At 44.7% G+C, this 18,244-nt stretch overlaps 1 protein-coding gene across 1 annotated transcript in view; it reads left to right on the top strand.

Annotated features, from left to right (window-relative positions):
- mylipa (myosin regulatory light chain interacting protein a) overlaps nucleotides 1-18,244 on the top strand; it is a 33,180-nt gene extending 14,936 nt beyond the window's left edge. The window contains exons 3-7 of the mRNA XM_056298332.1: nucleotides 1,782-1,967; nucleotides 6,042-6,239; nucleotides 10,053-10,217; nucleotides 11,618-12,038; nucleotides 16,301-18,244. Coding sequence (XP_056154307.1) covers nucleotides 1,782-1,967; nucleotides 6,042-6,239; nucleotides 10,053-10,217; nucleotides 11,618-12,038; nucleotides 16,301-16,489 — 1,159 coding nt within the window. The 3' untranslated portion in view covers nucleotides 16,490-18,244. The remainder of the gene's footprint in view (nucleotides 1-1,781; nucleotides 1,968-6,041; nucleotides 6,240-10,052; nucleotides 10,218-11,617; nucleotides 12,039-16,300) is intronic.

The raw sequence follows: 18,244 nt of genomic DNA, 5'->3' as shown, positions 1-18,244 counted from the left end.
GTTGTCTTACTATAGCCAACTGGCTCCCTTCTGAGCACATCTACGTGCCTGGAGGGAGGGAAGGACAGGAAAGGAGATGGGACCAAAATTTGGGGGGGAACTGCAGCTCAAAGGAACTTGCTTGAAGAGGGGAAAGGGAAATTATGGAAGAGAGAGGAGGAGGGATTATGGATAGCGTAGGAAAGGAAAGATAAAAGGAAGGAGAAATCAGAACCAGACCAGTGTAGACAAATTGTTTACTGGTTAGTTGACACCTTGCTTATTGGCAGTTTACTACTACCTGGTACTGTCCCATGGCTCATAAAGAAGAAGAAGTGGTCTCCTTGCTTAATTAAACTCCAAACTTCATTTACTGTTCAAATTTCCTAATATACCTTTTGTATATAAAATGTGCATTCAGATACAAGTTCCTATTTACAATTCCATCAATTCCAATATGTGAAAAGACGTGCCAAAGACTTCGGTTCTCTTTTACACTTAACTCATGTTGGGTCTTGTTGTTTTGGCGGGAAAGAAAGAGTCTTCAGATCCCTCGGGTCAAAATAACGGAAAGGACCTGCCATGACTTATTTCTTGAGAATTCGGTTGTTTTTGTCATCTGTACCAAAACTCCGTGTTCCAACCTAATCGTTTAGACCTAACAATTACTGTTTTTGTTTGGTTTGGTTTTTTTATTAAAGTTGATCTCTTGCTATTTTCTCAACTTTTCACCATGAACGTAAAGCCAATTTCCCACCTTGGCACAGGCACCTAAAGCAGCTCTGGAGAAAGAATATTTAACTCTGAGCAGGGTGATGGAATTTCATTACGTCAGGCTAAACAAGATTAGCCTTGACCTAGCATATTGCTATGTGGACATATGGAACTGATATGGAGTCATTGGACAATGACTTACAGAGCAAGGAACTCAGATGTGGGGGTGGGCTTGGTGCCATTATGACACACAGACCTCTTTGTGTTGCATCATTTTCATCCTTATCACTTGGCAGCACACAGCAGGGGTCATGAATAAGCAGTCACATAGAAATGGTCCGCTGCCCATTAGTCACATGCACACTACTGTTCTCATGTGTACACAACACACACTTATTATTAGTACCTATCACACATACCCAAGCTACATCTTTCTTGTAGCTGAATGATAAAAGCTAACAAGCAGTTTAGTCAGTCACCAGAGTGAAAATTGAACATCATCATAGACTGGGGGGGGAAAAAAACCATATCCTCTCTCTTTCACACTTTTTGCAACTGTCAGAGTGCCAGTCTCAGACGAGAAAACGGTCTTGTTCTGGTGTGAGAGAGAGAGAGAGAAGATATTGATAAGGGAGAGTGAGTCATCATGTCAGACAAGCAAACGCTTCTTTTTGAGGTTGTCTTGGCTGTTTATCTTTCTCCTGCTTCATACATGCACATGTGTGTTTGTGCACATACACACACACACCTTACATCTGAGGTGTGTATGAGACCCTGCACTTCAGACCACCACCTGCTTGGCCTTTGTGCTTTGTATGCGACCCCCCCCCCACTCCTGATGGTTCAACAGGTTCATATGAAGAAGTAATCATCATAATGGGAATAGAAACGTGTTTATTATCGGTTGGAGGTTGATTGCATGTGTGATGGTTTTAGTTTATACACCTTTGATTAAACAAGCAGGCAAATGCCAAATGTATCGTTACTGAAATCTGTCTGCCAAACCACTTCTCAGTCACTGTGGCAATGGTTTGATCTCCCATTTGATCCTTGTTTCACTTTTTTTTTTCTTTTTCCTCCTCTACCAGACACGTCTTCTTCATGCACGTGAAGGAGGATCTCCACAGCGGTCACCTGCGCATGGGTTCGGAGCAGGCGGAGGAGCTCAGCGCACTCCTGGCGCAGGCCGAGTTTGGTGACTATAACCAGAACACAGCCAAGTACTGGTACTCCGAGCTATGCGGGGAGGAGCCCAGCCCAGCCACTATCAACAGGTATGGTACCATCCGCAGAAACTCTATGCTTTTTGGTATCTACCAACAAACCACAATTAAGAATTATATGTGTTGTCTGATCACATTAGGACAGAAAATCCATGCTGCAGGTCTGGGACCATTTCCTATTCATAATGTTTATTGTAGTGAGCCTGGTGCTCTGGGGGTTACTCTGTCTGATTTACATAACAAGCGGATGGTAAGGAAAGCAGAATCCATCCTGTCTGACAGTACCCACCCCCTACACCTAGAGTTTGAAACCTTACCTTCTGGTTCCCGCTTCAAATACCCAGTAGTCAAAACCAATAGATATACAAACACTCCTTCATTCCCTCAGCCATTTCACTGCTAAACCCCAGCAGTAAGAGGTGATACCCGCTCGACCTTGATAAACACTGTTAACACTGTTTACTGTTGCATTGCTTTTCGTTGGCTTTGTTCTCCTCACTACATGTTGTATTTATTTGCCTATTTGTCTTATGTGTTCTGTGGAGTGTTTGTGTGTTTAGATGTGCCACTGCTACACAACAATTGCCCCTCTGGGGACAAATAAAACCTACTTGACTTAATTAGCCAGTGAGGTGAATTAAATATCTCTCTGTGCATTGCCATCCTTCAGATCGCCCTTTATCCCTTTGTGTTTCTTCTGACGTCAAAGAATGGCGTCATCTGCAGTGTCACTCTCTTTGAGCTTTGAAACGTACAGTGCCTTGCTCAAATGAACTTTGGCAGTGTTGGAAGGTACAAACTTAAATTCCAGCAAGAAGTCATCCCGCAGTTAGAATCACCCTTGGTTTGGTGGTGGTAGAGGGGTATAGACAGGCTTTCAATATGTTGGCTGATATGACATTTTGGCGCTCTTCTTCCAAGCCTCACCTATACAAGCTGATTTTAAGCTACAAAAACTGCATAGATCAGCAACTGATGTGGCAGAATTACGCCGCTTATCTGACTGTGCAACAGCAACCTGACCTTGAAAAAGTCACAGGCTATGCCCGCAGGTAGGGGAAATTAAATGTTGTTGATGTAAGATTTCACTGACTGACATGCAAGTTTCACATCAGGTATTTTAAGACTTATCTCTCATCTCCTAGTGCTAAAAAATAATGTAATTTAACCCACATTGGACTGTGATAGTTGATTTGAATAGCGGATAGGGATGTGCATTAAGATTATAACCCATTCAAAACTTTCTCTCCTCTGCATCTTCTACTGTAGGTACTATAACTCAAGTCTTGCTGTTGCCTCTGAAAATATTCTGATGGTTTGACAACCAGTGAACCCGCTAACCTTTGTATACGTCATGTTATCAGAGGCTCTGCCCCCTTTTTATAACCTCTTAGATAACCGTCTCCCCAGTGGAGACATAGTGAAAAGTAAATAATGGGTTGTGGCAACCTGCCAAGGATTGCATATAGGCTTATGGTAGATATTGTCCAGGCTGGTATAGGAGGTTTATATGTTTATTACAGTCCGAGCCAGGAATCACATGTTCTACTGTTATCAGCTTTTATATGTATGGGACCTCTGTTTTCTCCCTGCTATTTGTATTTGAAGGAATAGCCATTTGCTGTGTGACCGACACACCTAAATGCACTTGCAGAAACGCACAAAAAAAAAGCTTTTGTTTCACAGTGACAACCTCTCTTCTCAGAATGAAAACCAATACTTTCAGGTTACCACACAGTCACAAACCCACTCACAACCATTAATTGGTGTGAACGCCACACAGGAAAGTAGTTTGTTTTTGGTTTTTCTCTTCAGACAAAAGAAACCCCACAAAGTTTTATGCAAATAGTTTCTTAACTCTGAATCAAACCTGCTTGGGTGTCGGGGGAACAAATTGTACTTGTACCCCCTTCCTCAAGGTTATTGTAGTCTGACAAAATGCAATGGGATCCATGTACCCAGCAGATGGGGACTGGGGTTGGATGGGTTGAATAGCACTTTACTAGGAGCAGCATATGGCATTATTGGAGCCATAATAGCTTGATAAATACTCTTGTGAAATAGTCTGTTACGTTTATCACATAAGCCGGTGGAAGTCCGGTGCTGGATTTCGACTTTGTGAAACATATTCCTGCTGGATGTCTGTAAAAAGGTAAGATAAAGGATTGAGAAGGAACGGCAATACACTTAAGTGTGAGGGAGGACAGGGCCCGCCAGTGGTTTTAGGAGCAAGACCAGACCAAGCTAATATTTGGTACACTTTATTCTGTCCTCTGCTACTTCCTAGTTATGTCATCACTCAGTGCAAACAAAGCTAATCAACCCTCACGATCAAGCTTATGGAGAAAATAAACCAGCCTTGTTAGCAAAGATGCTAAAAGATACGTTTTTTTTATGGCCCTGTGTTTCTTTTATTTGAATTGAAACAGATTATTTGGTGACCTGACTATTTTTTTGGGGGGGGGGGCTTCTTTTTCATTTTAAACGATGAGTACTCTCACTGACAGTTAAAGCCAGGAAAAGATCAAAATTTGGGGCATCTGGGTAGCATAGCGGTCTATTCCGTTGCCTACTAACATAACATGGGGATCGCCAGTTCGAATCCCCGTGTTACCTCTGGCTTGGTCGGGCATCCTTACAGACACAATTGGCCATGTCTGCGGGTATGTGTCCTGGTCGCTGCACTAGCACCTCCTCTGGTCGGTCGGGGCACGTGTTCGGGGGGGGGGGGGGAGGGGGAATCGCGGGATCCTCCCACATGCTATGTCCCCCTGGCGAAACGCCACACTGTCAGGTGAAAAGAAGCGTCTGGCAATGCCACATGTATCAGAGGAGGCATGTAGTAGTCGGCAGCCCTCCCTGGATCGGTGTGTGCGCGCGCTCGGGACGGCTCAGAAGAGTGGGGTGATTGGCCGGATACAATTGGGGAGGGAAAAAAAGGGGGGGGTCTCAGGAAAAAAAAGAGTCAATAAAGTTTGAGTTAAAAATTATGTTTAAATGGCATTGGACCAAGTTTGTTTTTAATCATAGCTTGGACGTTTGCACTGAGATGTGAAAAGGTGCTCCATCAAGTGGAAATGCTGATAACGTGGAGAATGGATTTATTTTTGGTCCAGCAGTATAATGAAAACACATATGGAAATACTTAAACCTAATTGACAGTTTTAATGGTCCAGGGTACCTGCAGACTGCGGTAATACGGTGCTTAATATACTGGTAGACTGTTTAAAAAGCAATAACGCTCCAACGGTGTTCAGAAAAGCCCAGTGACACAGCAGCAGCTCACTATTGCTTTTTTTTCCCCGAAGGAGATTAGTGGATGGAGGATTTATTCTTAAATATTGTGGGGGATGGAGGATACAGCTGTTAAGAGGTTAGAAACCACAAAAATGCCAAATGCCACTTTCATTCATCTTGTACATAAAGTTTACACATAATTACCTGAAAAGGAATTGTTGTAGTGATTCCTGTGTCATGACTGCTGACTGTGAAATTGCTCACCTATTATGTTTTTTGGAACTTTAGTTTTAGAGGTCCACATGACCTCTATTCCTTTTATACTGTGGCTCTTACATCGTTATCCCTCATTTGTCCCAAACTACTTTTATAAACCCATCCTTTACTTGCATTTGGCCAGCAGGTACTGCTGTTCATTACGCCTACATTTGCTGGCTCATGTGTTTTCTCATGTGTAGATGTGTATCCAACATCATTTTTTCACAACACTTTTCTTTCCCTGTCCTTGAATTGCAAATAATGTTCTACTTTCTGTGGGTGATGTGGCTTTTATAAAGATCCTGCAGCTACAGGCAACTTGGGATATTACAATTCACTTGACCTCATTGGCACAATGGGGAGCATCCAGTCTCATTGTCCTGTCTTAAGCACTGATCTGATAGTGGAGTTACCAGAATACGAATGAGGCCATGTTAAAGATTGTGTGCCTGATGAAGCTCAAGTTAGGACAGATACAACACACACTAGAATATTCAATGTTGTGCTCAAGTTGTTTCACAACAGACCTGAAACTTGTGTGTTGGGGGTTAGTTTGATGTACTCCCTTGGCAAACGGAACTGTATAAATGAAATCCCTCTCTCGCTCTCTCTTTCTCTCTCTTCATGCAGCATCATCTCCAGACACAAAGCTCTGGAGGGTTTGAGTCAGGGCTCGGTGGAGTACCAGGCACTGCAGCTGGTCTCCTCTCTGGAGCATTACGGTGTGGAGTGGCACTGGGCCCGCGATGCAGAAGGCCAGCGTCTGGCCATAGGAGTTGGCCCTGAGGGCATCGCCGTCTGCAAGGAGGACTTCAGCTTAGTCAACAGGTACACACAATGCCCTTACACATCTACAAACACGCTTTAGGGTATTTCTCACCAAACCTGATGCACTGAGCATCTCGCAAAATGAGTGCCGTTTTCCATGACCAAAGCAAACAAGACTCAAATCTTGCTATGGAGAAATCTTTCCATCTATTCTAACTTGTTTTTTCGCCCACAAGCTTTCTCTGATTCATACATGCCCCTCATATTCTTGCATTATTTTACACTCGTCCTCTAAATCAGATACACATTTACACTCTTTCCCAACCAGGGTATCTATCATGCTATGTTTTGGTTAACAATAACAGTCAATACGTTGACCATTTTTAGAAATAAAATTTAAATAATCAATATATTTCGGGATATTTGGAGATCGCCTAAATTGAGCATTCCTCCATTTTTGCCCTTTTTGTTTCCTCTGCTTTTCAGTTAGACTCCTGTATTATGGTACAGTGCTCAGTACAAAGTTCAACTTGGCTTAAGTCGGGGTGCGAGCTCACTAAGCTGGGCGCCGGTTTTTCACCGCGCAAGACAGACATGAATGGTTGTGATGGCAAAACGGTGGAGTTTGCGTCTTCACTCTGTCCACCTTTTCCAGTGAATTATGTGCATTAGTTACCGTATTTCCTGGACTATAAGTTGTTGTTTTTTTTACTCGTCTGGCTGGTCCTGCGATTTTTTTTCTTTTCTTTTTCAAAACGACTTATCCGATGTAATTTTGTCAGATGATTACACTGCATTTCAACTAAGGCCACTAGATGGCACTGTAATCTTTTTGACTCAGTTGGATTAGAATCAACTTGATTGGCCGAGTGTGCCTATTCACACGAGGAATTTGACTCTGGTTCACAGCAGCTTCTAGCACTTTCATACATCACTCGCACAAAAAAAGAAAACGAAACAAATAAATTGAACAACAAACAGGACATTTGTGGCAACCATGTATGCACAACAGGTATGTCACTACTATACAGTTTTGTTATGGTTGAATAATCAACAACCTATGCCGAGATATTATACCATATGCTTGTATATTGTATTTTCCATAAACTATACCACAACTCCACAACCTATCATGCCCATATACAAGGCTATATACTCACACTATATTGCACTATATACCAGAAGTATACACTATATATTCACCTACCATCCACTATAATATACCTATGTCACAACCACAACAACAACGGCAATAATTTGTAACCAGTATACAGAATTTGAATGTGTATTTACAATCATAAATTTGTATTGCACAAACATTTGTACTGCACATTTGGTTTAAAAAGAGGTAGTGCACATTGTAGCTATGTAGGTGAGACTTCTTGACCAGAGAGGGCTATTTACAAAGTGTAATATTTGCATAATAAGTGTCTGTTTTTGCACCATGCTGTTAAGTGTTCATGAAAGAAATGGCCTGTGGGGAAAAACTGTTCCCATGTCTGGCGGTTTTGGTGCACATTGCTCTGTAGTGCTTACCTGAGGGTAGGAGTTCAAATAGACTGTCTCCCGGGTGTGGAGGGTCTATGCTGATTGTGCCCACCCATTTCTGGGTACAGAGGTGTACAAGTCCTGCAGGGTGGGCAGGGGAGCGCCAACAAATTTTTTTTTTTCTGCTGTCCTTACTCTTTGCTGCAGTCCGTTCCTATCCTGTTTTGTTGCTGCTCTGAACCAGACCGTGATGGATGTGCACAGGACAGATTCAGTGACTGTGGTGTAGAACTGGCTCAACAGCTCCTATGGCAGACCCAATTTCCTCAATTGCCGCAGAAAGAACATCCTTTGTTGGGCATTTTTAAGGATGGAGTTGATGTTGGTCTCCCACTTCAGGTCTTTGGAAATGGCAGTTCCCAGAAACCTGAAGGTCTGCACTATTGACACAGGGCTGTTGGATATTGTGAGGGGGAGCAGCGCTGAGGGGTGTCTCCTAAAGTCCACTGTTATTTCCTCAGTCTTGAGCATGTTCAGCTCCAAGTTGTTCTTACTGCACCAGAGCACCAGCCGCTCAACCTCCTGCCAATATGCAGACTCGTCGTCATCCTGGATGAGTCCAATGATTGCAGTGTCATCTGCAAACTTCAGTAGTTTAACAGCTTGGTCCTTGGAGGAGCAATTGATGTAGAGGGAGAAGAGTAGTGGGGAGAGGACATATCCCTGGGGAGCACCAGTGCTGACTGTCGTATACCAGAAGTGACTTCCCCCAGCCTCACCTGCTTTTTCATGCCTGTCAGGAAGCTGGTGATCCACTGGCGGGGGATACAGTGAGCTGGGAGATTTTGGAGGAGAGGATTTCTGGAATGATGGTGTTGAGTTTAAGTCCAGAAACAGGATCTTTGCATATGTCACTGGGCAATCAAGGTGTTGCAGGATGTAGTGCAGTCCCATGTTGACTGCATCATCCACTGACCTGTTTGCCTGTTAGGCAAACTGCAGGGGGTCCAGCAGGTGTCCTGTGACGTTCTTCAGGTGGGCCAACACCAGTCGTTCGAAAGACGTCATGATCACAGACGTCAAAGCAACAGGCCTGTAGTCATTCAGTCCTGTGATGGAGGGTTTCTTGGGGACCGGAATGATGGTGGAGCATTTGAAGCAGGATGGAAATACACACAGCTCCAGGGATCTGTTGAAGATCTGTGTGAAGATTGGAGCCAGTCGGTCAGCACAGGCTTTAAGGCAGGATGGGGAGAAACCTGCAATAGAAAATGTTCAGGTCGTCAGCCAGGTCTTTGTTTGCCTCAGCATGGGGGAATGGTCTTCTGTAGTTTGTGATGTCTTGCAGGCCCCTCTACACTGATGCAGGGTTGTTGGCTGAAAACCTGTTTTCAGCTTTTCGTTGTAGCTTCTTTTAGCCACTCTGATCTCCTTTTGTCAGTGAATTTCTGGCTTGCTTGTACAGGGCTCTATCCACACTACTTTAGGCATCATGCTTAGCCTGCCGAAGTTGTCTTGGTTTGGCTGTGAACCACGGCTTCTTGTTGTTGTATGTGCAGAATATCATCGTAGGTACACACGTCTTCACAAAAGCTGATGTAAGATGTCACAGTATCACTTAGTTCATCCAGGTTGCTAGCTACAGCTTCAAATACACTGCAATCGGTGCAGTCAAAATGTCTCGCAGTTCCTGCTTTGTTTCGCTGGTCCATTTCTTCCCTGTTCTAACCACAACCTTTGCAGATTTTAGTTTCTGCCTGCAAGTTGGAATAAGATGAACCAAGCAGTGATCAGAGTGCCCCAAAGCTCTTGGGGGACAGAGCGATATGCATCTTTTTAAGAATTATGTAGCAGTGATCCAGTATGTTATGTTCCTTGGTGGGATAATTAATATGCTGTGTGTATTTTGGTAGTTTGTGGTTTAATTTTGCTCTGTTAAAGTCCCCAAGGATTATGAAACGTGAGTCTGTAGGTTTTTGTTCCAAACCAGTAATCTGGTGGGCCAGGGTTTGGAGTTGGAAAATACTGTACCACCATATAAATACGACTTATACACCGAAGCGAATTAGGTTTCTTTCCTTGCAACAGCATGTTTTATGTTGGGTGCGACTTGTACTCCAGTGTGATTTTTATCTGAGAAATGTGGTATATATAAAAATACAGCAGACAAAGGCCTAGTTTTCTTTTCCCCTGCAATAGCCCTGCAGTAGTTAAAGTAGTTATGAAGTATGCGAGTCACATGACTAGATGCTTTTGCTCAGGGGGTCGGCAAGACTTAGTCTGGAAAAAACAGTGCAAAAGTGACTTTGAAAGATTTTTTTTCCCCCATTTGTTTTGTTGTATTACTAACCCCTTCTTCTGTCATCTCACTTTGTCTCATTCCAGAATTAGCTATCCCGTCATTCAGATCGCCACCCAGTCAGGGAAGAGTGTGTACCTGACGGTTACAAAGGATACCAGCGATAGTGTGGTGCTGCTGTTTAAGTTGATTAGTAACCGGGCAGCCAGCGGTCTGTACCGGGCCATCACTGAGACCCATGCCTTCTACAGGTAAGGGAATGGGACAGAATCCACATTTCGGGGTATCAAAGGGGTCACCCACTCACTGTCAGAAACAAGTGAGTGAGTGTGTGTGTTGAATTCATGTGCACCCTCCCAGTTTTTATTTGTTGCAGAGCATACTCGAAGTCGATATCTAGTCATTCATCAAAAGTGCAAGCTTGTCACATGGCTTCTCACGATGTCAACAACTTCTTCTAATGATTTTTCATGATTAGCCAGCCTTCACAAATCACTGCATACAATCTTATATACAATGTGTCCTATCCTATCAATTAAGCACACTACTGTTGGCCACAACTCACTGTATCTTGCAGTTAATCAAAGATGGCACCTGAAAGTGACTAGCTCTTATTGCCAAGAACATCAAGTGTGAGCTCTCATTTGTCATGCTAACGTTGCAAAGGTTGCTACTTTATGCTCACATGTGTAGCTCTTTAGTCAGTGATTTACCAATCTTCTTATATGTGCTGCTCTAGTACACAGTAAACAGTGCCTGGCTACCGTAATGAATCATGATAACGCCCTGAGCAGCTGTCTGTTAAGTCTCCTATGGCGAAGACTACTAGATATTCAGTGAGAGGGAAAAACATGACCTAAAATGTGCTTTCCACCAACTGGTTCTGCTCTGTTTGGCAAGAAGCTCTTGCTGAATATGCATTCCCAACCGAATCCGTACACATTGACTGTGTGCTACGGCTCCTTTTTGACCCTTCCATGGTGCAAACGCATGCACAGACCAAGAGCCACAGGCATACATTTACATATAACAGTCTCTTTTCCTTGGCGAGGGCCAATATTGAATAAAGCATAGGCTACACATGCCAGTCTTGGGAAAGGAAAAATTAAAGTTTTTCTTTTCCTTTGCTCCAGAGAAATATGTGCGTATGTCTGCATTTTGCAGCGTGCAGGGACAATCCAAATGGCTGAGCTATGAAATTGTTCTCAGCCCAGTCACAATAGCCACAAAGGTACAAAAGACAGCCCTCTCCTTTTGTCTCAGGGATGGGCTTTAGCTCCCAGTATGCCGATTTTTCCTTCTTTTTTTTTTTTTTTTTTTTTTTTTGCAGCTATGTCTTCAGGCCTGCTCGCTCAGGCCCAGGTATGCAGTTTTGTTCACTGAATAGAATGTGTCTTCAGAAAATATTGGGCTTGAAGGGTTCTTCTAATGTGCAGTACAGCTTTGGTATTACTAGGTAAATTGATTCAAGCATGCTTTTATTAAAGGTGTGAGTGCAAGAGGTGTTTACTGGAATGAAAGCAGAACAGAGGATCCATGCATATAGGAAATGAAATTCACTTGTTTACCACAAAAACTGTCCACCAAACTGAGACATCCTATGACTAAGTGTGTGACTTTGTCAGTCCTGTCTCATGCCTCATTTCTCCAGGTGCGACACAGTGACCAACGCAGTGATGATGCAGTACAGCCGTGACTTCAAGGGCCACCTGGCTTCGCTCTTCCTCAACGAGAACATCAACCTGGGGAAGAAGTACGTGTTTGACATCCGTCGTACCTCCAAGGAGGTGTACGACCATGCCCGCCGCGCCCTCTACAATGCCGGCATTGTGGACCTGGTGGCCCGTGCCGGCAGCGGGGAGCGCACACCCCCCTCACGCTCACCGAGCCGAGACCACCAGGACGAGGGCCCGGACTGCGGCAGCTGCCAGCAGAGCCGCCTCCTGCAGGAGAGGCTTCAGAAGCTGAGGGAGGCGCTGCTGTGTATGCTTTGCTGCGAGGAAGAGATCGATGCCGCCTTCTGCCCATGCGGACACATGGTGTGCTGCCAGACCTGCGCCAATCAGCTCCAGGTAAGCAAATGTGTCCCTTAATGCTGGCCAAACGAACAACCAGATTTCATATTGAGTATTATTTATTTATTTATTTTATTACAATGGATGAATTTTTAACAGAGGAGCATGTTTGGCAATCGGTGACAGAGTATTTGTATGTATACATTAGTCATCAAACGGTAAGATAACAAAACGTTTTGGGCGTCTGGGTGGCATGGCGGTCTATTCCGTTGCCTACCAACACGGGGATCGCTGGCTCGAATCCCCGCGTTACCTCCGGCTTGGTCGGCCGTCCCTACAGACACAATCAACCGTGTTCGCAGGTGGGAAGCCGGATGTGGGGGTGTGTCCTGGTCGCTACACTAGGGCCTCCTATGGTCGGTCGGGGCACCTGTTCGGGGGGGGAGGGGAAACTGGGGGGAATAGCGGGACCCTTCCATGTGCTACGTCCCCCCTCGGTGAAACTCCTCACTGTCAGGTGAAAAGAAGCGGCTGGCAGCTCCACATGTATCGGAGGAGGCATGTGGTAGTCTGCAGCCCTCCCCAGATCGGCAGAGGTGGTGGAGCAGCGACAAGGGGGAAAAATAATCATAATATTAAAAAAAAGAAACCTTTTGTTCGTTGGGTGATGTTACAGCATCACAGCTTATTTGGTGCTTGTTGTTTGGTCACTTGTTTTTGTTTACGTGGTGCAAAATATCTACTTCCACCTTGAATTTACAGCCGTTCCACAACCTCTTCATTTATACGTCATTCAGTTCTGCTTGAACTTCTCATCCCCTTATGATGCTTTAAAACAACCGTTCGACTGTCCAAGGCTTTGCTTACACTCCACTAACCTCACTGCGTCCCACCACCACTTATTTGCCTAAATATTGCTTTGTGGAGGCAGATGGTGTTTGTGTGTGTGTAGAGGGGATTATGGCAGCTAGGCCAAAAAAAAATGTCCCTTCCATTAACTCGGCCAGAAGACAACGTGACCGAGCTACATTTGAAGTCATGTGTGAAGAGAATCGGAGACAATGAGAGGGAGCGATCCACCACTTTGGCCGTGTTTGGTTAGCTGGGTGGGGGGGTGGGGGGAGTGACCTTATCTGAACCTGTTTTGGTAGTCATGAAAGGCTAATGGAGTAATGCAGTCGTTTTATGGGGTTTGTTTTTGAATGAAGGGTACTTCACGTGTGACCCGTTACTCATCCTTAAGGTGGCCTTTTCCTTTTTTTTTATATCAACTTGTTTTCGGCATTGTTTTGCTTGCTCATTGAACCTCTTCGTCCCTGGCTGTCACATGATCTCACCGATGTCTAATTAACCGTCTAGGTTGAATTCACAGCTTCCCCTACCCACCCAAGCAATGATATGGCAGGTTTCAGCATCCTGTTACCTTATTTTGAAAATGATTTTATATGTATGTATATATATATATATATGTATGTGTGTATATATGTATGTGTGTGTGTATATATATATATATATATATATAATCTATCCCTCCCACTGGCACCGCTCTGTGCCTGGTTAGTAGTGATGTGCGGGTAGACCCACAACCCATGGGTTCGGGTAAAATTACTAGAAAATATCACGGGTGCAGGCGGGCGGGTTAAAAGTCACAAAGCAGCGCTTCAAGTAAGTTATAAATAACTTACAGGAACATTGTGCAATAGGCGAGGCTGTGCATCCCTAGTCTACCTTCTCTTCCCATCTCTCTGTCACTCTCGCTCTCAAACACACACAGAGAAGCAGCTTTGTCGTCAATTTGCGATTGTGGTTTTGGTCAGTGCAAGTGTTTTAGAGTGTTGAGGCTTCCTCTACAAGTTTTTTCTCTAAGTGGTATCCGTAGCTTTTGTCTACACCACTACCACCACCACACTCTTTTTGCTCAGAAAGAAGAGGGTGTGTGTGTGTGTGTGTGTGTGTGTGTGTGTGTGTGTGTGTGTGTGTGTGTGTGTGAGAGAGAGCAAGAGAGACAGAGTTCATGTCTTTAATGAAGGGTTACTGGTCTTGCTGCTATTCAACAATAAAGAACGCCGTTTGGAACAATTAGTCTGTTTATTCGGTAGCCTAGACCCAGATGCTAGGCGGCACGGTGGTGCAGTGGTTAGCACGGTCGCCCCACAGCAAGAAGGTCCTGGGTTCGAGCCCCAGGGTAGTCCAACCTTGGGGGTCATCCTCTGTGTGGGGTTTGTATGTTCTCCTCGTGTCTGTGTGGGTTTTCTCCAGGTGCTCCGGTTTCCTCCCATGGTCCAAAGACATGTAGGTCAGGTGAATCCGCCATACTAAATTGTCCCTAGGTGTGTGTGTGTGTGGGGGTTGGACTGGCGGCCTGTACAGGGTGTCTCCCCGCCTGCTGCCCAATGACTGCTGGGGTAGGCTCCAGCATCCCGTGACCCCGGTTGGGATAAGCAGCTTGGATAATGGATGGATGGACCCAGATCCTGTTGAGCTAAGATACAATAGGCTGTGCCTTGCAATCAGGCTATTATGCTGGGGGAACGGCCGAAAAAGGAAGTAGTGCAACACCGCTCACTTTGCTGTAGCCTAGGCAAAATTTGGAGGTTGTCGGGACGGGTTCGAGTGGTTAATTAACACGGGTTTTAGCAGGTCGAGTGGGGCAGATTAGCTCCCATAACAGGTCGAGTGGGTGCAGGTATTAAAAAACAAAACGGTGACCTGCGCATCACTACTGGTTAGGCGTTGGTGTTTCATGCTTTTATGCAACATGATAAAAGCTGTGCTGCAGGACGCGGACCGACTTGTGGCAAGCAGCGGTCTGCCTCAGCAGGGGCGGCTGAATATACAAACTGTTTTACATCATGCAAGGCCATTGCTAAGACATGCCTGTGAAGTTATTGTTGATTTGCGTTGCCTTCATGCTGTAAATTAGGGCCGGTATTTCGTGATTTGAGAGGGGATCAGTGCTGCGATGAAGTTAGGTCGTCAGTGCTGATGGGTAAACAGGAGTTGGATATCCACATGGTTGTCTTAAAAGGAAATGGTGCAGTTGTGTTATAAACAGTCATGACGGCATTTGTGCAGATGTGGTGGAGTTGTTCTTGTTGACCTCCGACTGAATCCCTGCGGAGTCTGTCTGCTCCCTCTCAGCCTGAAGACAGACGGACACTCGGGAGCGGGCCGACCTGTCAGCTCAGAAATGTTAATACTTGAGAAAAGCCAAGTTTCCATCCGAAGCGTAAACAAATCTTCACAGAACTTTCGACAAGTAAAAAACTGAAATGTAAGATGGCCGTATTTTCATTAGCTGGCCGTAACGAGTTAAACCGTCTCATCGTCGAAGGACTACTTCCTCTTGGAGAAAATTGAACAACCTCGTTTCCAAGGTTGTTTTTTTTTTAAGATGATATAAAATTGTTATCACTCAAGCCTATAAGAAATCACTGACTTTTGGGATTTTTTTTTTGGGAGGGGGTTCCATTCAGTTTTTCTTATTCACTTCTTCAATTAATTCAATTAAACTGCGCTCTGACTTCTTCTCTTCCAAATAAAACTTAAAACAACATTTTTGACCTTAATAGTTCCTCATGGGCATCCTGGTGGAGTAGCGGTCTATTCCGTTGCCTACCAACAAGGGGATCCCGGTTCAAATCCCCATGTTGCCTCCGGCTTGGTCGGGCGTCCCTACAGACACAATGGGCCCTGTCTGCGGGTGGGAAGCCGGATGTGGGTACGTGTCCTGGTCGCTGCACTAGCGCCTCCTGTGGTCGGTCAGGGCGCCCGTTCAGGGAGGAGGGGGAACTGGGGGGAATAGCGTGATCCTCCCTGGCGAAACTCCTCGCTGTCAGGTGAAAGGAAGCAGCTGGCACCTCCACATGTATCGGAGGAGGCATGTGGTAGTCTGCAGCCCTCCCCGGATAGGCAGAGGGGGTGGAGCAGAGACCGGGATGGTTCGGAAAATAGGGTAATTGGCCAGATACAATTGGGGAGAAAAGGGGGAGGGGGAATTGTTCTACATCATGCAAACCTCTTATCTTACAAGGACATCTCGAAAAAATATTTACCTGGTGAAGACCTATGGAGGCCAAAACATCATTTAATAAAGTTTTTTTTTCTCTCTTTGGCACGTGAGGCCGACGGCGTGCTGCAGCTTTTGAGTTTCATTGTGAGCAACCCACGGTCTTCTCCCACACGCCTGTCTGCCCGTTCGCAACTTCAAAATTCACGCAAAACCTGGTCGTTAGAAAACGCAGCAGATGTTTGTGTGTGAACGTTGTCCTTGTTTAACCGTTTTTCTCTGGCGTTTGTTTTTTCTTCCCCCTCCCCAGTCGTGTCCGGTGTGTCGGTCGGAGGTGCAGCACGTGCAGCACGTCTACCTGCCCACCTGCACCAGCCTGCTGAGCCTGACGCTGAACGACAACCACCAGCGCCGCAGCCCCATGCCCATCCACAGAGGCCTGGCCGCCCCTCACACGTGCACCACCGACGACTACGACCACAAGATCTACCACGCCTAAAGAGAGGGAAAACGAATAGAGACAAAAGACGACTCCCAAAAAACCCCACCAAACTCTCCAGCTGGTACCAAGTCGACCCGGCCCGATCAACACTTCATCGATGTCTCAATAGAGGAGGGGGGAGCACAGACTTTATCCATTTTTCTGTTTTGAAGGTCATCGACTACCAAACGTTTAAGAAGCTGGCAAAGCACCGAAAGTACTCCTTCTTTTTAGTGAGCGATTGTGTTTCATCGGTTGTTTGCCTTCGCCATGTCAGGCCATCAGCCATCCTATTTTATTGCTCCTTCGTTGTGTTTCCTCTTCATTTTTGGTTGAGATTCCAAAACGTTGACGTCGCTCTGTTTTCACACTGTTTTCACGTGTGTGTGTTTGCTTTCTTTATCATCGAAAACTCCTGCCTCCATGTTTTTACGTTAGACCGTTGTGTTTCTTATCAAAATTATTGCATCAGTTGACCTGACATGCAGTAGAAACAGGATTTCCTTTCTTTTATTTCTTCTAGTTTGAGTGGGTTTTGGGCGGCGGGGGTGTTCTTCTCCACTCCATATCAGGTTTACAGCACCGCAAAATATATTTGCTATGAGGAAATTCTGCATTTTAAGAGCAAAGTTTAACACTGTGCAAAACGGACTGAGTACTGGGTTGTTTTGTGTTTTTACAACTTTTTGCCCTTTTAAAGCTTTGTGATTTGAAAAATTTATGATGCATAATGGAGTGCATATTTTTATTTCTGCTCGTTTATTTACCTTTTTTTGTTTTGTTTTGTTTTGTGTGTGTGTGTGTGTGTGTCCTGCATGGTTTTCCATGCGAATGATGAGGCCGGTCCGGGCTGGGGAGCCCTGCCGCGGGCGTAGCATGGCATACTGATGAGATATGTATGTGGCACAATAAGGCCGGCGTTGTTCTGTTCATATGCAAATCTTTTGGGTTTAAATTTCTGGGTTTCCAGATCTTTTATAAATTTTTGAAACCCCTGTCAGATCTCGACTGTAGAGAAATGGCTAACCCCCCCCCCACACACACACACACACAATTGAAGATAAAAATTGCGGTTCTCCAAAACAAGCCCCGTTCTCACATGGCCCGCTCCACTCTCTGATCTCCGCACCAAAAAGAAACCTGGACACTGAAGAGCGCCGTAAAACCACGAGGGTTACCTACTGAAGCCCACGCTTTTCCTTTCTTCTCCTTTGTTTCAGTCTCGACCATACAAACTTGTGTTAGACAAACTCAGCCGAGTTCCTTCGGGTTGTTTTTAAAAGGGTACTAGGAGATGTGTCTGTGCAATATTAGCTCACTTTTTGAAAAGCTTTTTTCACTTTTTTCCCCCCCAAAGTTTCTCTAGTTTTAACGAATAGATAATTGAGGAGGAAAAATAAACTTGTCACTTTACCAAGGATGTTTTTTTCCGAGTGTCCGTTGGCAGTTTTGGCCTTAATGTAGCAGCAACACCGTGTGTTTGGATCCTATATTCTTTCTTTGCACAGACTATGTATTTGTTTTTTTTTTGTTTTTTTTTGGTGAGATGAAAAAGAGGAATAATTATCTTTATTTCTTGTCGCTGACACAGTTCAGCTCAGTCACTGCAGGGGAAAAACTTTTATTATGGTCCACATTGTACAAGTAGTCATTTGTTTCTGTTTTATGAAGCAAAAGCCACTATGCTCTATAAAATGTAGAAATGACTGGGGATTATATCCTTTTCTATATTATGCTTTGAATGAGAGAAAGTATTAATAAAGTTGTTTTTTT

Source organism: Lampris incognitus, chromosome 18, assembly GCF_029633865.1.
Source record: "Lampris incognitus isolate fLamInc1 chromosome 18, fLamInc1.hap2, whole genome shotgun sequence".
Taxonomy (NCBI): Eukaryota; Metazoa; Chordata; class Actinopteri; order Lampriformes; family Lampridae; genus Lampris; species Lampris incognitus.
The sequence above is the reverse complement of the archived record's forward strand: the minus strand, read 5'-3'. Positions and strand labels throughout refer to the sequence as shown.